This window comes from Astyanax mexicanus, chromosome 4 (genome assembly GCF_023375975.1).
Source record: "Astyanax mexicanus isolate ESR-SI-001 chromosome 4, AstMex3_surface, whole genome shotgun sequence".
In the NCBI taxonomy this organism is placed as follows: Eukaryota; Metazoa; Chordata; class Actinopteri; order Characiformes; family Acestrorhamphidae; genus Astyanax; species Astyanax mexicanus.
The window spans coordinates 8,265,545-8,291,394 of NC_064411.1; the positions used below are offsets into that span (position 1 = coordinate 8,265,545).

Here is a 25,850-nt window from a genome sequence, read left to right on the forward strand (position 1 = left end):
AGTTTAAAAAGAAAAGCAGTACAGATTACATATTTCATTTATTTTCTGTGTTTTTGCAAGAAGGTCACTTAAAAGTGATTAAGGGATCTGCTGAGGGAGAAGTGTACAGGTGAGGGTGGAGTACCAGATTGGAAGGGGCCCGCCCACGGGACGAGAGAGAACAGCGGAGATGCGGGAGTAGCAGCGCGGGAGAGGCGAGGAGGAAAAAGTTCCTCACAGGCTGAACTAAATTCACTAATAATCAGTATTAATTAAACTAACCGGTAATTTTAAGGACACTGAAGTCCATACTGAGAGTGTGCTGGTGGATAAAGCTGGGATAATCTCTCTATAAGTAAAGTTCTGTTAGCACTGTTAGCTTAGCCAGCTCGGCTAGCTGTGTTTAGCCTCGTGTATTAGCTGCTCTGCGCTAGCCGTGAACTCTCCGCTGCAGCGCCGCTCCGACAGACTGTTCCCCGGACTGACTCGCGCTCTCTCCGCCTCCACTGAACACCAGGACCGCTAACACTGCTAACCAGAGAGCGCTCTGAGTCCCCGCGTGGATCAGAGTTCCTCTGAGGGAAAACGCTCCGTGCTGCAGGACCCCGCGCTCTGCTCCCGCTCATATTCACTGAATCTGAGGTAAATCTGAAACTCTTATTTCTGCTCGTTAGAGTAAAGCGGACATTAAGCTCCGATCCAGACCTGCACCGTTTAGTTCTGTTCATTTCATCTATAATTCTGTTCTTTATGAGTGTATTCTTTAGAGTGGGCCCACATATTTAAAGGGGACATGAAACATTTCAGTTTGTACAAGTTTTCTAAGGGATTAAATATAATGGAATTTATTTGGGGGGGGGGATTTTTTATATAAAATGTTTACACACTAAATTATAATATATTTATGTTTGGTACGTTTGAGCTAGGGCGCCGCCATGTTGCCCGTGTAGCACTGGTGACGTCACGAGGTTGGTTGGTTGGAGCCCAGGTACAGAGCTAGCGTAAAAGAGCTTGTTGTTTGTGGAGATTATGGATGAAGACGAAGCTGAACTAGGCTAATGTGGAGCATTTACTCAGAGATCTTTCCTGTATAAACCTGAGCAGAACTTTTCAGATGCTTTTCTGAGAGAGAGAGACGTTTTTGGAGGTATCTATTCTCTCTCTACGTGGAGCCGTGCAGAACCCTGCAGCGCGACCACAGCAGGTACTGCCATCCAGTTAACCAGCTAGTTTAGATACATTTAGCTATTTAACATGTAAAGTCCAGAGTTCATTAAGACTGAATAAAACGTACATGATTTAAGTGGATATTGAAACACCCAGGCGCTGTTTTGTTGATAAACCGTTCAGTTTAGAAGTTAGAAAGCTTACTGGGTACTTAGCTTTATCTAGTTAGCGTTAGCTAGTTAACTAGCGTTGGCTAGCTATGGTAAGATAGCTAGAAAAGTAGCTAACGCTAGCCATGTTATCTTTTAATTGTCCGTTTATCTAAACTTTCGGTAACGGTACCTCTCGCTGCTCTGCTGGGCGAGCGCGTTGTTCTCGTTCCGTGCGGCTCACAGCTGCTGCTCTCATAGTAACGTTACCCTCAGTCGGACGGTCTGTACATCCCAGCTGATCAGAGGAAAAATAAAAAACGGAGGAAAAAAGCCTTGGACTGCAGCTTATTTATCTGGCGCTAATGCTCCTGACTCAAACCCCTCTCCTTCACATAGTCCTGGTCTAGAAAGTGCTCGCTCCTAACCCCTAGCATTGCAGCTAACCGGAGGATTCTCGCGCTTCAGCGCCGCTAGCCACCGCTGAAGAACAGCTGTCAGAGGCGAGGTATGAAAGTGAAAGTAAATATTTACATTACATTACATTACATTACATTTGGCAGACGCTTTTGTCCAAAGCGACTTACAATAGTCAAGTACAATGTAAAATAAGTTTAAAGGTAAAACATCTTTGGATAGGGATAAAAGGAGGTCAAAGGGGAATAATAGGATAGAGGAGTGAAGGAGGGGAAGAAGGAAATGAGGTTAGAAGTAGTTAGTGTGTTAGAGGTGTTAAGAGAGTAAGTGCTCTTTGAAGAGCTCCGTCTTCAGGAGTTTCTTAAAGATAGCGAGAGATTCTCCTGATCTGGTAGTGGAAGGTAGTTTGTTCCACCATTGGGGAACTCTGTATGAGAACAGTCTGGATTGCTTTGTGTGAATGTTTGGCAAAGCGAGGCGACGTTCATTGGAGGAGCGCAGCGGCCGGGAGGTAGCATAAGCCTTCAGGAGCGAGTGCAGGTACGAAGGAGCCTGTTCTGTCATCACCTTGTAGGCGATAGTAAGAGCTTTGAATTTGATGCGAGCATCAACTAGTAGCCAATGGAGCTCAATGAGCAGCGGGGTGACATGTGCCCGTTTTGGCTGGTTGAAGACCAGACGTGCTGCTGCGTTCTGGATCATCTGGAGTGGTTTTACTACACAGGCCGGGAGGCCAGTTAGCAGGGCATTGCAGTAGTCGAGGCGTGAGATGACGACCGCTTGCACCAGGAGTTGGGTGGCCTGTTGCGTCAAGAACGGTCTAATTTTTCGGATGTTATAGTGTAAAGAGTGGTTGCTATGCTGTTATGATGTGTTAAATTCCAAAAAGTTCCAAAAAACATGTTTCAAAAACATGGTGGAATGCTAATTATTGTCTGATATAGGAATGTGTTGATAAGTGGTTGCTAGGCAGTTGCTAATGTTTTCCAGGTGGTTGCTAACTGGTTGCTAGGCAGTTGCTATAATTTCTAAAGTGGTTGCTAAGCTGTTGTTAGAAAGTTGCTAACGTATTCCAGGTGGTTGCTAAGGTGTATATAATTGTAGTAAATCTGTTTAAATACTATTGATGATGTATAAATCAGTGAATGGAGTAGTAAGGCTCCACCTAAGTCTTGCTCCACCTAACCACTGCACTATCTTGTCCTTGACCTAAATTTTGTTCTTCATCATGGCTCTACTGGCTCCACCGCCTGGTTCAACTTAATCCTGGCTGCACCTCTTTCTGACTCCTCCACCCAAAACACTAAAAACCAAAAGGCACATCAATGCTCATTTGACATTTAAAAAAAGCTTTTAGATGATGTTCCACAGTCAGACCTATACTACCAAAGTTTAACATGGTTGAACATTTTTGTACTGCACTTAATGCACATTAAATACTACTGCTGAGGTTAAATTCTGTAAATAATGGATAAATTGGTGTACCCTATAAAGCTTTGTGAATGCCATGAACAGTAAATCTGTTTAATTACTGCTGATGATGGATAACACTTTGATTTTGTGACTAAACATGTAGCTAGCTATGCTGTGGGATTACATTTTACACAGCCCCGAAGATAGCTAGATTTTTGTTTTTGTCAGATTAGCCACTGTGCTAACCGCGAAGTTTATGCTCTTCCCACAGTGCCCTCAGTTAAATTATTCAACATAGCTAGATATTACTCACAAAACAGTAAAATAATAATTATTAAATCAAGTAAAGCTGGTTGTTCAAAAAGAAAATCTTAACATTGGATTTTCTTTTTTTTTTTATTGAGAATCACGGAAACAATTCAAGCAAGTGCAAAATATACAAACATACAGCAACATACATATAAGTTACATAAGAATTGGGGGGAGGGGGTTAAATAACTGATTTACCAGCGAAATGCCTGCAGAGAACCACCAGCTGAAAACTAATGATTTGTTCTTCTATAATATATTATAATTATTCCAAATAAAATATGGGCGAGGAGTAAGTTAGATAAAGTTAGATCATTTTAAAGGAAGTTTAGCTATGTTAAAATTACAAAATAGGATAAATTTAAGTCCTCCTAATTTAGAAAAGATATATGCAGGTATAAAGTTCTAAAGTTCAAATAATTAATTTGGATTTTTAATTAATTGTTTTATCTAATTTATTTCAAAAGTGTTGTTAAGAGTGGGGAAATTAAGGAAATTTAAGCCACCAGATTCATAAGTATTCATGATAACTTTTTTTTTTTAATGTAATGGAATTTATTTTTTCAAATAAAGTTAAATAAAGTATTATCAATAGTCTTAGCGATTTGGTCAGGGACATCTAAAGAAGAAGCTCTATAGGTAAGTCTTGAAATTCCCTCAGCTTTAGTTAGTAGAACCCTACATCTTAAAGACAAGTCCCTTAAAAGCCAGCAGTTTAATTTCTTCTTCATTTTTGTGAAAGGTAAATCAAAGTTGACTTTACTTCTCATTTCTTGATTCTTGCAAATAACGATTCCTAAATATGTTACTTATTCCTTATGGGTATGCCGCCAGTTTCTTGTACCAGATAGACTTTTATTGGTAATAATTCACATTTGTCAACATTCAGATGAAGACCAGAGGCTGCTGAGAAACTCTGCAACAATCTTATAGCACTGGGTACCTATTTCCTTGTCTGCAACAGCGATACCTTTTAAATTGCTTGATTTAATATGAAAATTTTAAAGTAAAAAAAAGGTACAGCCTTGTCTGATACCACACTGTGTCTCAAATCTAGGTGAGGAGCCGGATTTCTAACAATAATCTAACAAGTCCAAAATGAATCTAATGCTCTGTGTTGTCAGCGCTGTCCAGGTGCTGAAAGCTCAGCACAAGCCCTCTGGCTTTGGACACGCACAGTACTCCCAGCTGCAGAGACCCACCCTGTGTTCTGATTGGTTAAACAAACCCCGTAATCTGATTGGTCTAGATAAAGCATTCTTATTGCTCCATCAATCAGGCGTAAAACAGGGTCGTAATGCGCAACTGCAGCTAGAGCTTCGCACACGCAGCAGAGAAGATGAATGAGAGGATTTTTAGCTCCACAGTGAAAAACACCCACTGTCACATTTACAACCTCACAAATTCCATGTGATTTTTGGTCTGACCCAGCTTAAGCCATTTGAGCAGTACTGATTCACACATTCAGGAGATTGGATTTACAAATTTAAAAAATATACATTTATATATATTTAAAATATTTTTTCACATTTGTACATTTGAATTATTAATATTAATTATTAATATTACTTTCTGTTTCAAGTTTGCACATTCCAGTTCATTTGTGTATTTGGATTTTCGTGCATGCAGTTGTTTAAACGCAGTTACAAGTTTCAGTACATTTGTGACTTCTGTTTTACAAACTCAAAATCTTTATGACCCTTTTTTGACTCCTAATAACAGAACAGAGCGACAAAACCAAGTTAGCCACTGGCAACCTATAGGGCCATCTAAAAAAAATATATATATATCTTTATAAAGGTACTTTATTTCAGTAATTTAGTTCAAAATGTGAAACTTGTATATTATATAGATGTATTAAACACAGAGTGATCTATTTTAAGCGTTTATTTTATTGTTGATGATTTGGTCTTACAGCCAATGAAAACCCAAAAATCAGTATCTCAGAAAATTAGAATATTATATAAGACCAATTGGTACTTTTGGCAGTTTGGGCAGTGTGCCAAGTCCTGCTGGAAAATGAAATCCACATCTCCATAAAAGTTGTCAGCAGAGGGAAGCATGAATATTTTGTGGGAAAACAAAACTGCACTGACTTGATAATAAAACACAGTGGATCAACACCAGCAGATGACCTGTCTCTCCAAACCATCACTGATTGGTGGAAACGTCACACTAGACCTCAAGCAGCTTGGACTGTGTGTCTCTCCACTCTTCCTCCAGACTCTGATCTCTTGATTTACAAATAAAATGTAAAATTTACTGATGATCAGTGATGGTTTGGAGAGACATGTCATCTGCTGGTGTTGATCCACTGTGTTTTATTATCAAGTCTAAAGTCAGTGCAGGATTTCATTTTCCCACAAAATCTTACAGCACTTCATGCTTCTCTCTGCTGACAGCTTTTATGGAGATGCAGATTTCATTTTCCAGCAGGACTTAGCAAACTGCCCACAGTGCCAAAAGTACCAATTTGACTTCTATAATATTCTTATTTTCAGAGACACATCATCAGCCAAAATCATCAACAAATAAAGAAATAAACACGTAAAATAGATCACTCTGTTTTTAATACATCTATATAATATATGAGTTTCACATTTTAAACTGAATTACTGAAATAAAGTAACTTTTTTTTTTTAGATGGCCCTGTATTGTTAACAAATATTGTTGTTGTTAAGGAACTATTTTATGATGCAAATAACTTTTAATGAGTTCATGATTCTACAAAGAAACAGACAGTTAAGGAACTATTTTTAACTGTGTAAAATAAAGTCTCAAATAAGCACTTTATTTTTTAACAGAAATGTGAAGGCGCAAAAACAACCGAACTTGAGGTTGTTGGGATCTCCACAAATGCCACAAATGACACCCTTCTCCTATGTGCCAGTATGGAGGAGCTTGTGGTTCCAGCAGAAATGTGGTCTGGCAACATTGATAACATTGTCCCTTCTTTGCCTCTCACCATTAGGGTCACCATGGAAGGAGGGGTAATTTGCGCCCTGGACAGCCCAGTGTTTAATGAAGTTTAATTAGCGTTGTTTGTTGATACTGCTTCCGAGTGGGTTACTTTGTGGTTCCTAAGTGGTTGTTAATGAGTCCATGTTTGTAAGTGGATGCTGAAGTGTCAAAGCTTGTTTATGTATTACTACAGGGTTGCAAATATTATATTTTATCTTTACATTAAAGTATCGTTTTAAAAATGTTTAAAAGAATCTTAAATCATTTGATGTGAAGATTAAATGCAATGTTTGGCTAAATGATGATACAACTGGGGAATATGGCCCAAAAATATATACTTGGTGATATGACAAAACATTTACTTAGTTTTAAGAATACACGACTACAAAAATTTAATATACAATTTTATTTGGTAATATTATTGCATACGACATGATATGACAATTGATATATTAAAAAATATAGGAATTTTATTCAGACTGTAACAGAAGCCAATGATCCAACATCTAGAAAGGGAAAGTTTAATAACGAACTTTAAATTGGCTTGGAAAAGTGCGCTAATAACATAGAAAAATAAAATGGTTGCTAAGCTGTTTCTGTCCGAAGAGTGAACTCCAAAAACTTTTGGTTAGACGCTATTACGTCCCCTAGGGATAGGACGCAATAAGAGTTTCAAGTGAGTGCCCACTCAGCATCAGACCAAGCAAAAACAACTCAAAATAATTAAGTAAAATTTTATTTTGCTCTTAAATGACACATTTGACCATTTTCCAGCTTCAAAACTTAAGAGACAAAAAAGACAGGATTCAATATCTTCAGGGTGACCCCAGGCCAAAACAACAAACAAAATCATCTAAACAGAAAGAATACATTTAACTTACACTGAAAACAAAGGAAATAAAAATACAAGCAAACTACCCTGTCTACTCTCTTAAAAAAAACAGAGGCAAAAGGTTTTAACAAAAAGGGCAGGTCACCCCTACGAATCCTGAAAACTTAACATTACAATAAACAAACAAACAAAACAATACAAACAGGTTTGGTCTGTGCTGGTGGGCCTTCACTGGAGCAGCACATGTCGGCTCAGACAAGGAAAAAGGTGCAGCTCCCTGGACTCTCAGACAAAGAGGCTTTTCAAATCTCCCGCCAATAGATCCAGCCAATAGAATGCGAGCATGGGTGGAGCAACAAACAGCTAATTGCCAACAGAGCAGCCAATCACCAAAGCAGCAGACCTGAGAACAGAAAAAAAAAACAGATCTCCAAAACTAAAGGGACGTAACAGATGCTAAAATCCAAAGACAAATGTCTTTGGCTAAATGGTTGAATGCCAAGACTTTGGCTGATAAAGCCGTATCCAAAGACCTTTGAATAAATAATTAAATGCCAATATTTTGGCTAATAGTGTGAGATAAACTTGAAAAACCTACAAATGTTGTTTAATATTGTGTTACACACAGTTCATAAAGTAGTAATATTTTAATAATTGTAAAGCTGGAATAATGAGTTACGGTTAAGGTGTTGCATTATCTAACTAGAAGGTCTATGATGTGATAACTACATAATGTCACCTGTAGGTGGCAGTAAAGCAGTAAATGACCAGTCGAACCTTAAAAACTCATACTTTCTGAAGTGAACTTGATTAGTTAATAAACTTTTCATTTTCCACCCACTGAAGCACAAATAGTCTAGATGGAAACAGGGGTCCACGAGCACATAGTGGATTTTTTTTTGCCACCTGTTTTTTTCTTAATCTTTGAAGTTTCTATTTACGGATTCTGACAGGTAACAGGATGAAATAATGTCCCATGACATTTATTTTTAAACCTTTTATAGATCTAAGCCAATTCCGAACCGGAAAAAAAAAATAATGAAGAAAATGGCATATCTCCTTGAGATAAAAACCTATACCATAGATTGTATATAGCTGGACAGAGCATCGTCTCTCAAAATGAAGCCACCACAGGTCGGGCGCCCCCTGCTGTTTGGCTGCAGAAAGCTGTGTAACTCCACCCATCCCCATAGGTTTCAATGGCAAAACAGACAACTTTCAATCACGTTTTTTTCCAATATACTGTAATTTTACCTCCATTATTTAAATGCGGCAGCTAGTGTAACCTCTGCTTATATTGTCAAATTTTTATATTACCACAGAATTCGTTTTTTTAAAACGTTATTCAGCTCTATTAAAAAAAGGTGTGGTTATTGTAAAAGGGCTGGTTATGGGCGGGACCAATAACAGACCGTCAGCTCCGCTCCGCTCTGCAGCCTGTGACCTCGAGGCAGCCCTCAGGGGCGGGGTTATTCAAATGAGTAGGCTGCTCTCCACAGTCTTTCTCCCTCCTCTGGTCTCTACTGCGCAGAATCAGGTGTCAGGATCGCCAACATGGAGGAAGATTTTGGCTTCATTTTCACTGAATGAATGGGAACGGAGACACGGCGTCCATCTTTTTTTACAGTCTCTGACCTATACAGACCAATGAGCACACTTTTCCATACAATTCTGGGCCAAGGAGTTCAACAGAATGGTTATTTTTAAGTTTCTGACACATTTTAAATCAATTCTGGGACAAAAACATTAGCTTGTGTTTTCACATTATACTAAATTCCTGTGCACTATAGTTTCATCCAACACATATTGTATCATTACATAGCGTCAAATACAGACTTTTGTATCACAGGCTTTTGGCTTGTGTTTACGACCAATTCACAGCCGTGATGTTATACACAATAACACACTTCCTCTTGTATTCTATTGCTTAATTAAAACATTTTATTAAATCATAGGCGTGTTAAACTCCCCAGGACTTGATTTAGTAAAATCAATACTTAATTTCTCCATGTGGGGGTGCTTATCAAATTTTGTGTAAAACTAAAACACCAATGCATCCATAATTCCTGCTATTATTCTCTTCAATTACACAGATGCTGTGTTACCATTATTGTGCAAAACGTAATATTGTATTGTGAGGTGCACTGTAGTTTCCACCCCTAGTCTTGTAACAAATTGCTGAAGCACTGATATTTTCATTATTGAAACTTTTATTTAGTGTAGGATTTGCATTTTTTTTTTTTCAGTGGACAATATGGAATGAGGATATTATGTCATTTCATTTATGGATATTAACTTAAAAAAAAAAGAACATTTGCATACACAAACGCACAGTGTACAGAATTTGTAGTTTCTTAGCTCATGTTTTTTTCCTCTAAGAATGTTTGCAGTCGATGTGTTTACTGAAAAAAACGAAGTAGAAGTGGTTCCAAGATGTTGGCTGAGTGTAGACCAAAAAAATATCGTTCTGGCCACCCTTTAAAAAGCAAAATCGTGTGAAGGCAGCAGTGGTGAACCAAGAGGAACCAGATGAAAACTGGGCTGAATACCTTGTAAAGGTATTGAAAATATATATGTGACTACTTACTTACTTACTTACTTACTTACTTACTTACTGCACTTCACTCCAAAAGTTCAGTTGTTCATAGTTTGACACCTTTCAATGTAAATATTATTATTATATTCTATATGTAGACACCTATGAAATGGCAAGAAAGAAATTGGTAAAGGCAACGAAAAGAGATGCTCTTACAACATCAGAGAAGGAAATCTCAAGAAGGCACAGAACGTGAGTAGACGCTTTTATGTTATTTTTGTTTAACAATCAACACAACCTAATAATATACGTACAGCTAATTTCACCATGGCATTATGCCGATTCTGAATAATCCGGAGTTCATGCCAGGGCACACAGACCCAGGTTTTAATCATTGGAAGAGTGTGGGTATATGTCGTGTAAAAGATATATTTAGAGAGTCAACTAATATAGTAATGTATTTTGAACAACTTGCTGAGAAATTTAATTTGACTAAAGAGCATTTATTTATTTATTTTTTTAGATTTTTACAACTTTTATTAATAGAAAGACCACTCTTAATACTATGGTTACATTATCTGACATAGAGAAAGCAGTCCTGAACAGTCCAGATTAGAAACAGATATCTGTCTTTTACTTAATTGTAAGTTTAACTTCTGAAACCAATACAGATGACCCTAAGCAGATCTGAGAGAGAGAGCTGTCAGTTGTTTTACTTGATGATGATTGGAATGAGATCTGGGATCAAGCTAAGAAAACGTCAGTTTGTAATAAAACTTGAACTTGTTCAGCTCAGAATAATCCATCGTTCGCATATTGCACCTTATATGAAGAATAAGTTTGATCCAAAATGCTCTCCTTACTGCCCAAACAAGGGAAAAGTCCAGCTGACCACAACCTTCTCAACAGCGGTAGAGAAAATCCCAGACCTGCTAGTCTCTGACACGGCCATTAGCACCCCGGAGCCAGCGGTGAACTCTGTTACCGGTTCGGTGTTCGCAGTCATGAAGTTCTCAATCTGCAGCAACAAACAGGACAACCCGGATCATTGCACCGTGCTTCATCGCTGCCAAAGCTGCAGCATGAAGCAGAAGATCTTCATCAAACTGCTGTCTGACACGCTCAGAATCCAGTGAGAAACACGCCCTGACCGTCAGCAATGCTCCCTTAATAACTTACCTGAACTGCTACAACCTGAACCCTGAACCTGAACACTTCTTGTCTTGGTCACTTTCAACAGAAATATGCGATCATGAAATCACCCAACATGCACCAGAGGGTCTGTAGGACCCCATGTCCGAAGTTGACCAACACATGCCTGAAAAATCTGTGCCTAAGGACCCCGCCTGCACAGAACCTCAGAGGCCACACAACAAAAGGTCACCTAAGCTGTGTCAGCCTTAAGGGACAGTACATTTTTCTAATAACTGTTCCACCGTTTTCCTTGGTAAGTTAGCTTTCAATTGTTTGTTCCTAATGTATCTTCATATAGTTCAATGAGCATTTTATTTGCCACATTACATAAATACAACTGACTTATTGTATTTGATGTGATTTTGTTTAATAAACATATTGAAATTGTTCATGTCTAGATAATTGGTTGGCTATACTCTACAGATTATTATAAACTCAAATAAAACCACAAACAAAAACTGTTTTTCAAACATATCAAATATACTAATAAATGTACTACAGCTCCTTCTCAAAAAATCAGCATATTGTGATAAAGTTCATTCTTTTCCATAATGAAATTATAAAAATTAAACTTTCATATATTTTAGATTCATTGCACACCAACTGAAATATTTCAGGTCTTTATTGTTTTAATACTGATTATTTTGGCATACAGCTCATGAAAACCAAAATTCCTATATCACAAAATTACCATATCATGAAAAGGTACTCTAAACGAGCTATTAACCTAATCATCTGAATCAACGAATTAACTCTAAACACCTGCAAAAGATTCCTGAGGCTTTTAAAAACTACCAGCCTGGTTCATTACTCCATACTCACTTCAAACCATAATCATGGGTAAGACTGCCGACCTGACTGCTGTCCAGAAGGCCATCATTGACACCTCAAGCAAGAGGGTAAGACACAGAAAGAAATTTCTGAACGAGTAGGCTGTTCCCAGAGTGCTGTATCAAGACACCTCAGTGGGAAGTCTGTGGGAAAGAAAAAGTGCTGCACAACGAGAAGAGGTGACCAGACCCTGAGGAAGATTGTGGAGAAGGGTCGATTCCAGACCTTGGGGGACCTGCGGAAGCAGTGGACTGAGTCTGGAGTAGAAACATCTAGAGCCACCGTGCACAGGCGTGTGCAGGAAATGGGCTACAGGTGCCGCATTCCCCAGGTCAAGCCACTTTGTCAAGTCAAGTCCAGGTCAAGTCCAGTGTCAAGTACCCACAGTCAGTGATGGTCTGGGGTGCCATGTCAGCTGCTGGTGTTGGTCCACTGTGTTTTATCAAGGGCGGGGTCAATGCAGCTAGCTATCAGGAGATTTTGAAACACTTCATGTTTCCATCTGCTGAAAAGCTTTATGGAGATGAAGATTTCATTTTTCAGCAGGACCTGGCACATGTTCACAGTGCCAAAACCACTGGTAAATGGTTTACTGACCATGGTATTACTGTGCTCAATTTGTCTGCCAACTCTCCTGACCTGAACCCAATAGAGAATCTGTGGGATATTGTGAAGAGAAAGTTGAGAGACGCAAGACCCAACACTCTGGATGAGCTTAAGGCCGCTATCAAAGCACCCTGAGCCTCCAGAACACCTCAGCAGTGCCACAGGCTGATTGCCTCCATGCCACGCCGCACTGAAGCAGTTATTTCTCCAAAAGGATTCCCGACCAAGTACTGAGTGCATAACTGAACATAATTTTTTGAAGGTTGACTTTTTTTGTATTAAAAACACTTTTCTTTTATTTGTCGGATGAAATATGCTTATTTTTTCTGATTTTTGTTTTTTCTTTACTTTTTTGCCAAATCATCAATATTAAAACAATAAAAGAATTGAACTACTTCAGTTGTGTGTAATGAATCTAAAACATATGAAGGTCTAAAGTTTATCAGTACATTACAGAAAATAATTAACTTTATCACAATATGCTAATTTTTAAAGAAGGACCTGTAGATCTTTATATATTGCAGTAGAATTCCTGTCCTTTTTTACTGGATCTGATCAGAACAAGTCAGTCATTTGTAACAGTGCTAATCTCTTTGTATCCAGCACTGGAGAGAAAAGAACTGGTATCAGATGGAGCTTTGAGAAATTGCAGGTCCTGTGATGTTCCTCGTTCTTCTCCTTTAGAGAATGTAGGTGTTCGACGAAGACATCGGATTAAACTGTCATGTCGTGTCGTGACGTACGTTCCCGGCCTCTACAAGATCTTTGATGAAGTCCTGGGTATGTGGATGAGGCAGTGTTAATTTTGACAACAAATTTTGATTTGGTTTTAGTCATAGTCATAGTTTTAGTCTAGTTTTAGCCGATTAAATATCATAAGAATATAGTTGACTAAAATTACAGTCAGTTTAGTCGACTAAAATGTAAAGGGTGTAAATGTAAATGCTTTTTCATCAGTTTCCTTGAATTATTAACTACACACTCATGAAAATTAAACATTTATTAACCAGTTGTGTAATATTGTTGATGTTTGAATGTGAAATATATTTATATATGATTTAATGTAAATTATTAAATATGTTTTTTTATCTGACCATGGGTACTGAGAGACCCACACTGATTGGATGACAACCCCTCTTTTCCTGCATCTCCACCTTCACTAAAGTAGTTGTGATTGGATCTCTTCCTAACTGGTCCCTACCTTTCATAAAAGTAAATCAGTTCTGATTGGATGTCGTCCCTGCCAAACATTTTAATCTCGTTTTTATTCGTTGATGAAAATGTCAGTTAATTTCGTCTCAATTAATTTTTTTATGCTGTTTTTATTTAGTTTTCGTCTCGGGAAAAAAAACTATGACGAAAATTATTTGTCAACGAAATTAACATTGGTGCGCGCTCCTGAGAGAGGGTGCTTTTCCTGTCGGGGGTGCTGAATTCAGCACAACACTGGCTTTACACTCGATGTCAGTGATGAGAGCAATGAATCGCAACAATAACATTATACTGCAATAAAAACGAGTTTTGGGGTTTGGGTTATCAAACGTTTATATTAACTGCTGCCAAAAATCTCTATGAAATGTTAAGTTATATTCTTTTAATAAAAAGGCACCATCGTTAGAAGTATAAATATACAAAATAATAATAATAATAAGCAAATCTGATTTATATATTATATTATTTTAAATATTAGGTGATCAGTTTTTGTCATATATGTATACAGGGTTCCCGCAGGTCCTTAAAAAGTCTTAAAACAACTTTTTAAGTAAATTTAAATCTGGGTAAATTAAATTGTCTTAAGTTTACTGGAAATTTGCTGTAGGTATTACATTCTCAGACAGTGCGTTTAATGCCGATGGAAAAACACAGTGGCCAGCTAGCTAACATACTAACTTTATCTAACTAAATAAGTTAGCGAACATTAGCAGGGATAGAACTAATGTTAGCATAGAGCTAGCTAACATTAGCGACGAGTTGGCTAACATAATAACTTTAGCTAACTAAATAAGTTAGCTAACATAAGCAGGGATAGAACTAAGGTTAGCAGAGAGCTAGCTAACATTAGCGGCGAGTTGGCTAACATAATAACTTTAGCTAACTAAATAAGTTAGCTAACATTAGCGGCGAGTTGGCTAACATAACTTTAGCTAACTGAAGTGAGTTCGCTAACATTAGCAGGGATAGAACTAAGGTTTGCAGAGAGCTAGCTAACATTAGCGGCGAGTTGGCTAACATAATATCTTTAGCTAACTAAATAAGTTAGCTAACGTTAGCAGGGATAGAACTAAGGTTAGCAGAGAGCAAGCTAACATTAGCGGCGAGTTAGATATACTAACTTTAGCTAACTAAAGTGAGTTCGCTAACGTTAGCAGGGATAGAACGAAGGTTAGCAGAGAGCTAGCTAACATAATAACTTTAGCAGCTAATATACTAACTAGCTAACATTACCAGGCATAGAAGTAAGGTTAGCTGAACGCTAGCTAATATTAGTTGTGAGTTAGCAAACATACTGACATTAGCAGCAAGCTAACTAATGTTAGCAGCAAGCTAGCTAACATACTAACTTTAGGTAGCTTAAACGAGCTTCCTAACGTTATCAGGAATAGAACTAAGAATAGCAGAGAGCTAGCGAACATTAGCAGCGAGTTAGCTAACATACTAACGTCAGCAGAAAGTTAGCTAACTTTCTACCGGAGAGAGAACCAAAGAAATTCTGACTATATTTTTGTGTCTTAAATTATATTTATTGAGGTCTTAAAAGGTCATAAAAAGCATTACATTTGACTTTTAAATTGGTGCAAGAACTCATTTCACACGCATTTTCTTTTTAAACAGTAAATGTAATGTGGAATATTATGTTTAGGTTGTAAAGAGACCTTTGGTTGGATTTAACTAATAGTAAACAGTAGGACAGATAAAAATATATTTTATTTATTTGTGATTAACTGTAATTCTGTAAATGTTGTTGTAAGTCACTATAAGGTGGATTAAATTCTTTTTTAAGTAAATGTTTCCCCCCAATATAAAACCAGATTGTTACTCGGGAGTCGGAGGGGTGTGAAGGAGGAGGAGGACGTAAGTGCAAAGATATTTATTATAATTAAACAGACAAGATAAATCAAAATAAACAAAACGCGGGTAACGCAAAAACAAGGCTTGGATGATATAAACAAGAAACACAGACTAAGAAACTAAGACAAGGAAACATACGGGTAGCAAGGATACATACTGGATACTGGATACAAAGGATACTGGATACAAGATACAAAAGACAAAAGACTCGACACTGAACATTCTAACAGAGGGGCTTAAATACAAGAGGAGAGTGAGAAACACCTGGGCTAGGAAGACGAGGGGGCGGGGTTACAAACAGGACACAGGTGAGAACACTGATGCTACAGGGCAGGGCTGGGGCGGAGCTAGGGTGGAGACAAATACTAACAACAACAATAGCACATGGCTGTGAACACTGACAGGAAAACAGAGGGGCAGGAGCACAAGAGACCAAACGAGGGAGAAACAGAAGACAGACAAAGGCTAAACTGTGACATTACCCCCCCTCAACGGCGCCACTACCAGAGGCGCCGAGAGAGAGGGAACAGGGACTGGACAGGGGACACGAACGGAGACAGGACAGAGGACTGGACAGTAGACTGGGACAGAGACTGGACTGTGGAGGAGAACATAGACTGGGCTAGGGGCTTAGACTGGACAGAGGGTAGGGACTGGACTGTGGACGGAAACAGAGACTGGACAGGGGACCGAACAGGAGACGGAGACTGGACAGGGAACGGAGACTGAGACTGGACAGGGGACAGGACACAGGGCTGGACAGGAGGCTGGACACGGGGCTGAGACTGGACAGGGGGCTGGACAAAACTGGACCGGGGAACTGGAACAAATACCTGGACAGGGACGGACACAAACACAGTGACAGGGACGGGAACAGGAAAACCACCGGGGACAGGAATGGGAACAAACACAGACACCGGGACCAGGACAGGGAGAGACACGGGAACAAACATTGGTGGGTGCCCAGGACTGGCGAAAGTCTGTACGGAAGTCCAAGGAGCCAGCCTGGGCACAGTTCTGGGGGCAAAGACAGGGGGCCTTGGGGCAGGCCTGGGGGTATACAAAGTTCTGGGAGTGGTCACAGGGTCAGAGACGGCCGGAGCCGCGGGCACAGGGTCAGAGGCGGCCGGAGCCGCGGGCACAGGGTCAGAGGCGGCCGGAGCCGCGGGCACAGGGTCAGAGGCGGCCGGAGCCGCGGGCACAGGGTCAGAGGCGGCCGGAGCCGCGGGCACAGGGTCAGAGGCGGCCGGAGCCGCGGGCACAGGGTCAGAGGCGGCCGGAGCCGCGGGCACAGGGTCTGGAGCAGTGGGTACCACGTGGGCGGCAGGCACTGCTGGTGCTGGAGCTGAGGCTGGAGCAGCGGGAGCTGCAGGAGCTGAGGCTGAGGCCGGAGGTGCTGGAGCTGGAGCTGTGGCAGCAGGTGCTGGAGCTGGAGCTGTGGCAGCAGGTGCTGGAGCTGGAGCTGTGGCAGCAGGTGCTGGAGCTGGAGCTGTGGCAGCAGGTGCTGGAGCTGGAGCTGTGGCAGCAGGTGCTGGAGCTGGAGCTGTGGCAGCAGGTGCTGGAGCTGGAGCTGTGGCAGCAGGTGCTGGAGCTGGAGCTGTGGCAGCAGGTGCTGGAGCTGGAGCTGTGGCAGCAGGTGCTGGAGCTGGAGCTGTGGCAGCAGGTGCTGGAGCTGGAGCTGTGGCAGCAGGTGCTGGAGCTGGAGCTGTGGCAGCAGGTGCTGGAGCTGGAGCTGTGGCAGCAGGTGCTGGAGCTGGAGCTGTGGCAGCAGGTGCTGGAGCTGGAGCTGTGGCAGCAGGTGCTGGAGCTGGAGCTGTGGCAGCAGGTGCTGGAGCTGGAGCTGAGGCTGGAGCAGCGGAAGCTGCTGGTGCTTGAGCTGGAGCTGAGGCTGGAGCAGCGGATGCTGCTGGTGCTTGAGCTGGAGCTGAGGCTGGAGCAGCGGGTGCTGCAGGTGCTTGAGCTGGAGCTGAGGCTGGAGCAGCGGGTGCTGCTGGTGCTTGGGCTGGAGCTGAGGCTGGAGCGGCGGGTGCTGCTGGTGCTTGAGCAGGCGCGGCGGGTGCAGCTTGAGCAGGCGCGGCGGGTGCAGCTTGAGCAGGCGCGGCGGGTGCAGCTTGAGCAGGCGCGGCGGGTGCAGCTTGAGCAGGCGCGGCGGGTGCAGCTTGAGCAGGCGCGGCGGGTGCAGCTTGAGCAGGCGCGGCGGGTGCAGCTTGAGCAGGCGCGGCGGGTGCAGCTTGAGCAGGCGCGGCGGGTGCAGCTTGAGCAGGCGCGGCGGGTCTAGGAGCTCGTGACCTGGGAGTAGGCACAGGAGCAGAGGCTGGACCCCTAGGCACACGAACTGGGGTAACAGCAGGCACAGAGTCAGAGGCGGCCGGGGCCGCGGGAACTGGGTCAGAGGCGGCCGGGGCCGCGGGAACTGGGTCAGAGGCGGCCGGGGCCGCGGGCACAGAGTCAAAGGCGGCCGGAGCCGCAGGCAGCGCTGATTCAGAGGCGGCGGGAGCCGCGGGCAGCGCTGATCCAGAGGCGGTGGGTCCTGCTGGCGAAGAAGCCGCTTCAGCGGGAGCTGAGAGTGCGGCTGCCGCCAAGATCCGGACAGGAGCCGCAGACTCAGCAGTGGGCGTGGCTGAAAACACCGGACCGGAGCTTGCTTCCGGAGCAGGAGTCGAAAACCCGGAATCCAGCCGGGCTGTACAGCTGGGATCCGGCCGAGCTTGAGAGCTGGGAGTCGGCCGGGCTTGAGAGCTGGAAGGCGGCCGGGCTTGAGAGCTGGAAGGCGGCCGGGCTTGAGAGCTGGAAGGCTGCCGAGCTGGAGTGCTGAAAGTCGGCCGCGCTGGAGAGCTGGATGCCGGCCGCGCTGGAGAGCTTGAAGCCGGCCGAGCTGGAGTGCTGGAAGTCGGTCGGGCTGGAGAGTGCGGTGGAGCTAACATGCTAGTTAGCTTAGCTGGAGCTGGGCCGACACTCTCCACCCCACGGAGAGGCGCCGGGAGCGGTTCATCCCCCCGAATTAGCTCCGCGAGGAACCGGAGATACGCCAGGTCCGCCTTCCTCGTGGCATTCCTCTTCGCTACGTCCATATTTAGGTCGAGTCTTATGTTACTCGGGAGTCGGAGGGGTGTGAAGGAGGAGGAGGACGTAAGTGCAAAGATATTTATTATAATTAAACAGACAAGATAAATCAAAATAAACAAAACGCGGGTAACGCAAAAACAAGGCTTGGATGATATAAACAAGAAACACAGACTAAGAAACTAAGACAAGGAAACATACGGGTAGCAAGGATACATACTGGATACTGGATACAAAGGATACTGGATACAAGATACAAAAGACAAAAGACTCGACACTGAACATTCTAACAGAGGGGCTTAAATACAAGAGGAGAGTGAGAAACACCTGGGCTAGGAAGACGAGGGGGCGGGGTTACAAACAGGACACAGGTGAGAACACTGATGCTACAGGGCAGGGCTGGGGCGGAGCTAGGGTGGAGACAAATACTAACAACAACAATAGCACATGGCTGTGAACACTGACAGGAAAACAGAGGGGCAGGAGCACAAGAGACCAAACGAGGGAGAAACAGAAGACAGACAAAGGCTAAACTGTGACACAGATCCTACACATTTGGTTGTGAGTGTTCATAAAGTTGATATTTTTAAGATGAAATGCTGTTTTTGAATCAGGTTTCGGGGAAAGTTTGGGGGAAAGGAAAGATCCTGCAGATCTTGATGAAGACGTGCGTTCTGGAGCTCAGTGCTGTTTTTGAAAGAGGAGAAGATTCTCCTAGGTCTACTTCTTTATCCTCCTTCTCCTTCTGATCCTCCTGCTTTTTATTATTATCATAATAATCCTGTTTAATAACCATTACACACATTCTCTTTTGAAGGAAAAGAAGAAGAAGCAGCAGAATCAACAACAAAGTCTAAAGAAAAAAGCAGTGTTTTTTTCTCCAGCACTGTTTACTTTTCTTCATTTTTTTGTTCATCAAACTGAGCAAAGCTAAATATATTACATATATAATAAACCTACTCAGTTATTGAGACTTTAATAACCAGTGTATTTCTTTGTTTCTATATTTATTATTATTACATATAGATATAGATCCACTCACACATCTTCAGCATTGCTTCATCCACTTTGTTGAGGAGATGATCTTAAAATTTCATTCTGAATCTGAATGGATTGAAGGTCATTTATGGGTATTTTTTTGTCAATATATTTTCATAAATAAGCTCCATTCTAACCTTTATATTACCTTTAATAGTGGGCCAGAAGGGTTTAAATAGACCACTGAAGGCGTGTCGTCATTTTGTAGTCGGTTCCATGTTGTTTATGCCCATATTTGGGGTTCAGTGTCTAAAAGGTTCAGACCTATAAGAAAAGTGAATGGGCTTTTCATAAACTGGCCTCTGTCACATTCTGTGGTAAATAAATGTGTTTAGAACCTGTACGTTTTATTCTGTCTACATTTTACTCCTAAATATCGCTGCATTCTACGCAACACCAGCGAACTTCTGTCAGATCACGTTCTAGATTCTTCTTCTTCTTCACAGAGGTTCATTAAAGTATTTAAACAGGTGAAAACTCTTATCAGTCTGGTGTATGGTGATGTTGAGCAGTGTAGACTGTGTTAGAGCTTTAAAATGCAGATAATAAGAGAAAGTGAGCTTTTACTGTTCAGGAGTAGCGCTTCCCTGCAGGGTTTATTATTTAGTTATGGTCATTAGTTTATTAGAGCACAACTGACCCAAATAATCAACTAATTAACTAACTAATCAACTAACTACCTGCCCTCGCTGAGTGATACAGCAGAAAAACTAGAAGGACAGAGTTACTCCAGAACCACAGAGCTAATCCCACTAACTTAAGAGCCATAAAGTATAAAATACCTAATGTAAAACTACTAAAACAACGAGCCAGAAGCACCAAACAGCTCTAATGTACAATCATGTACTTAGTGAGTAACTCCTTAAAGCAGTGAAAACACGGGCCGGTTCTTAAAAGGTTCTCAGGGACTGGAACCGGCTCCAGCACCAGCACTTTGTTGGTGGAAAAGAGGTATCTGTGCTGCTGGGTTATTGATTTCCTGCTGTAACACTCTCAGCTCTCCTCAATGAGGGCAGTTAGTTCATTAGTTGGATCAGCTGTGTGTAAATATGCTGTAAATATACGGCCAGAGTTCGCTGGTGTTGCGCTGAAAAGAGTCCCCTGTCGATCTCTGCAGCTGCGCTGTAGCATTAGCTTAAAGCTAACTTCTCAAATTTTTAGAGAGAAAAATTCTCAATTTCTAATTTTTCTCATTACGACTCGTAATTCAGAGGATCCAGTGATGTTTAGGAGATGAATGTACACAGAATAAAACGTACAGGGTTATGAACAGATTTATTTGGAAGCCGTACGAGGACTACAGAATGACGCAGGACTTCAGTGGACGGTACTGCAGCTTTGTTGAGGGGCAGACGGTGTCCAAGACAAGACAAGAAACTACAACAAGCAAAACTCGACCAAACTCGACTCCAACTTCCACCGTAATCTGACCACACAAAACAAACACACAAAAAACCATCAGACTCCTCTTCACCTTTCTTCATTTATTCAGCTTTATTAATATGAACCTAATTTACAATAAAATAAAACAATAATTAACAATAATAACAGTACTGAATGAAGATAACAGTAATTAAAATAAAGGTTCTGGAAAAAAATACAAAATTAGATATATAAAATATTTACATACTTATATTTATACAAACATTCTCCCTCCCACACACACACACACACACACCGAATCTCTGTTACACACAGGGTTATTCTATCTTACACAGACGCACTGAGGAGCCAGAATAAACCCTAAAACCTGCATAGAGGGGCTGAGTGAAGGTGGTGTAGAATGTGTGTAAGTGTGTGTGTGAGTGTGAGGGTGTATTAGTGGAGACTCTGTAGAAGGACAGAGTGCCGGAGGGACAGTCCACATACACTCCTACTCTCCTACAGCCGGAGGGAGGAGTGGAGAGATCAGTTCTGTTATCATTGTGTTCAACAGAGTATCTGTTATCAGAGCAGAACAGACTCCAGGAGTTTATATTCCCTCCAAACCAACAGTCTAATCCTCCTCCTTTCCTGCTGATGGTTTTATAACTCAGAGCTACAGCAGCTCCTCCCCCGCTCCACTCAGCCTCCCAGTAACAGCGTCCAGTAACACCAGTAACTCTCTCTCTACTCAGAACCTGCCACCACCCATCAAATCTCTCTGGATGATCAGGATACGACTGCAGCTCCTCTCTAAACTCCACCCTCCTGTTCTCCTCACTCAGAGAGAGATCACACTGCACTGTGTTCAGATCCAGAGTGAAATCACAGCCGTCTGAACACAAGAACACACACAGAGTGTATTTAGTGTGTAGTGTTATATTTACTGTGTGTGTAGTGATATATCTTGTGTGTGTGTGTGGTGTTATATTTAGTGTGTGTAGTGATATATTTTGTGTGTGTGTGTAGTGTTATATTTAGTGTGTGTAGTGATATATTTAGTGTGTAGTGTTGTTATATTTAGTGTGTAGTGTTATATTTAGTGTGTGTAGTGTTATATTTAGTGTGTGTAGTGTTATATTTAGTGTGTGTGTGTGTAGTGATATATTTAGTGTGTGTGGTGTTATATTTAGTGTGTGTAGTGTTATATTTAGTGTTATATTTAGTGTGTAGTGTTATATTTAGTGATATATGTAGTGTGTAGTGTTATATTTAGTGTGTGTAGTGTTATATTTAGTGTGTAGTGTTATATTTAGTGTATGTGTTGTTATATTTAGTGTTATATTTAGTGTGTAGTGTTATATTTAGTGTGTGTGTGTGTAGTGATATATTTAGTGTGTGTGGTGTTATATTTAGTGTATGTGTTGTTATATTTAGTGTTATATTTAGTGTGTAGTGTTATATTTAGTGTTATATTTAGTGTGTAGTGTTATATTTAGTGTGTAGTGTTATATTTAGTGTTATATTTAGTGTGTGTCGTGTTATATTTAGTGTGTGTAGTGTTATATTTAGTGATATATTTAGTGTGTAGTGTTATATTTAGTGATATTTAGTGTGTAGTGTTATATTTAGTGTGTAGTGTTATAGTGTGTATATTTAGTGTTATATTTAGTGTGTAGTGTTATATTTAGTGTTATATTTAGTGTGTAGTGTTATATTTAGTGTTATATTTAGTGTTATATTTAGTGTGTAGTGTTATATTTAGTGATATATTTAGTGTTATATTTAGTGTGTAGTGTTATATTTAGTGATATACTTAGTGCGTAGTGTTATATTTAGTGTTATATTTAGTTTGTAGTGTTATATTTAGTGATATATTTAGTGATATATTTAGTGTGTAGTGTTATATTTAGTGATATATTTAGTGATATATTTAGTGTGCAGTGTTATATTTAGTGATATATTTAGTGTTATAATTAGTGTGTAGTGTTATATTTAGTGTCATATTTAGTGTGTGTGTTGTTATATTTAGTGTTATATTTAGTGTGTAGTGTTATATTTAGTGTTATATTTAGTGTTATATTTAGTGTGTAGTGTTATATTTAGTGATATATTTAGTGTGTAGTGTTGTTATATTTAGTGTTATATTTAGTGTGTGTAGTGATATATTTAGTGTGTGTGGTGTTATATTTAGTGTGTGTAGTGATATATTGTGTGTGTGTAGTGTTATATTTAGTGTGTGTAGTGATATATTTAGTGTGTGTGTGTGTAGTGTTATATTTAGTGTGTGTAGTGATATATTTAGTGTGTAGTGTTGTTATATTTAGTGTGTAGGGTTGTTATATTTAGTGTTATACTTAGTGTGTGTAGTGATATATTTAGTGTGTAGTGTTATATTTAGTGTGTGTAGTGTTATATTTAGTGTTATATTTAGTGTGTAGTGTTATATTTACTGATATATGTAGTGTGTAGTGTTATATTTAGTGTGTGTAGTGTTATATTTAGTGTGTAGTGTTGTTATATTTAGTGTTATATTTAGTGTGTGTAGTGATATATTTAGTGTGTGTAGTGATATATTGTGTGTGTGTAGTGTTATATTTAGTGTGTGTAGTGATATATTTAGTGTGTAGTGTTGTTATATTTAGTGTGTAGTGTTGTTATATTTAGTGTGTAGGGTTGTTATATTTAGTGTTATACTTAGTGTGTGTAGTGATATATTTAGTGTGTGTAGTGTTATATTTAGTGTGTGTAGTGTTATATTTAGTGTGTAGTGTTATATTTAGTGATATATGTAGTGTGTAGTGTTATATTTAGTGTGTGTAGTGTTATATTTAGTGTGTGTAGTGTTATATTTAGTGTGTAGTGTTATATTTAGTGTATGTGTTGTTATATTTAGTGTTATATTTAGTGTGTAGTGTTATATTTAGTGTGTAGTGTTATATTTAGTGTTATATTTAGTGTGTAGTGTTATATTTAGTGATATATTTAGTGTGTAGTGTTATATTTAGTGTCATATTTAGTGTGTGTTGTTATATTTAGTGTTATATTTAGTGTTATATTTAGTGATATATTTAGTGTGTAGTGTTATATTTAGTGTTATATTTAGTGTGTGTCGTGTTATATTTAGTGTGTGTAGTGTTATATTTAGTGATATATTTAGTGTTTAGTGTTACATTTAGTGATATATTTAGTGTGTAGTGTTATATTTAGTGTGTGGTGTTATATTTAGTGATATACTTAGTGTTACATTTAGTGTGTAGTGATATATTTAGTGTGTAGTGTTATATTTAGTGATATATTTAGTGATATATTTAGTGTGTAGTGTTATATTTAGTGATATATTTAGTGTGTAGTGTTATATTTAGTGATATATTTAGTGATATATTTAGGGTATAGTGTTATATTTAGTGATATATTTAGTGTTATATTTAGTGTGTAGTGTTATATTTAGTGTCATATTTAGTGTGTGTGTTGTTATATTTAGTGTTATATTTAGTGTGTAGTGTTATATTTAGTGATATATTTAGTGTGTAGTGTTATATTTAGTGTGTGTGTAGTGTTATATTTAGTGTGTAGTGTTATATTTAGTGTATGTGTTGTTATATTTAGTGTGTAGTGTTATATTTAGTGTGTAGTGTTATATTTAGTGTTATATTTAGTGTGTAGTGTTATATTTAGTGATATATTTAGTGTGTAGTGTTATATTTAGTGTCATATTTAGTGTGTGTTGTTATATTTAGTGTTATATTTAGTGTTATATTTAGTGATATATTTAGTGTGTAGTGTTATATTTAGTGTTATATTTAGTGTGTGTAGTGTTATATTTAGTGTGTGTAGTGTTATATTTAGTGATATATTTAGTGTGTAGTGTTACATTTAGTGATATATTTAGTGTGTAGTGTTATATTTAGTGTGTGGTGTTATATTTAGTGATATATTTAGTGTTATATTTAGTGTGTAGTGATATATTTAGTGTGTAGTGTTATATTTAGTGATATATTTAGTGTTATATTTAGTGTGTAGTGTTATATTTAGTGATATATTTAGTGTGTAGTGTTATATTTAGTGTTATATTTAGTGTGTAGTGTTATATTTAGTGTGTGTAGTGTTATATTTAGTGTTATATTTAGTGTGTAGTGTTATGTTTAGTGATATATTTAGTGTGTAGTGTTATATTTAGTGATATATTTAGTGTGTAGTGTTATATTTAGTGATATATTTAGTGTTATATTTAGTGTGTATTGTTATATTTAGTGTCATATTTAGTGTGTGTGTTGTTATATTTAGTGTTATACTTAGTGTGTAGTGTTATATTTAGTGATATATTTAGTGTGTAGTGTTGTTATATTTAGTGTTATATTTAGTGTGTGTAGTGATATATTTAGTGTGTGTGGTGTTATATTTAGTGTGTAGTGATATATTGTGTGTAGTGTTATATTTAGTGTGTGTAGTGATATATTTAGTGTGTGTGTGTAGTGTTATATTTAGTGTGTGTAGTGATATATTTAGTGTGTAGTGTTGTTATATTTAGTGTGTAGGGTTGTTATATTTAGTGTGTAGGGTTGTTATATTTAGTGTTATACTTAGTGTGTGTAGTGATATATTTAGTGTGTGTAGTGTTATATTTAGTGTGTGTAGTGATATATTTAGTGTGTAGTGTTATATTTAGTGTGTGTAGTGTTATATTTAGTGTTATATTTAGTGTGTAGTGTTATATTTACTGATATATGTAGTGTGTAGTGTTACATTTAGTGATATATTTAGTGTGTAGTGTTATATTTAGTGTGTGGTGTTATATTTAGTGATATATTTAGTGTTATATTTAGTGTGTAGTGATATATTTAGTGTGTAGTGTTATATTTAGTGATATATTTAGTGTTATATTTAGTGTGTAGTGTTATATTTAGTGATATATTTAGTGTGT

General features: G+C 39.3%; 2 protein-coding genes across 7 annotated transcripts in view; one reads left to right on the plus strand and one right to left on the minus strand.

The window, feature by feature from the left end:
- The window catches only part of LOC125801105 (NLR family CARD domain-containing protein 3-like), a 190,564-nt gene that overhangs the window by 69,627 nt on the left and 95,087 nt on the right, over positions 1–25,850 (plus strand). The gene's annotated exons all lie outside the window — the stretch shown is intronic.
- Positions 20,821–25,850, minus strand: part of LOC125801111 (NACHT, LRR and PYD domains-containing protein 12-like) — a 49,026-nt gene continuing 43,996 nt past the window's right edge. For all 6 annotated transcript variants that reach the window (XM_049477165.1, XM_049477167.1, XM_049477168.1 and 3 more), the window contains exon 11: positions 20,821–21,821. In XM_049477165.1, the coding sequence (XP_049333122.1) occupies positions 21,265–21,821 (557 nt within the window). In that variant the 3' untranslated portion in view covers positions 20,821–21,264. The remainder of the gene's footprint in view (positions 21,822–25,850) is intronic.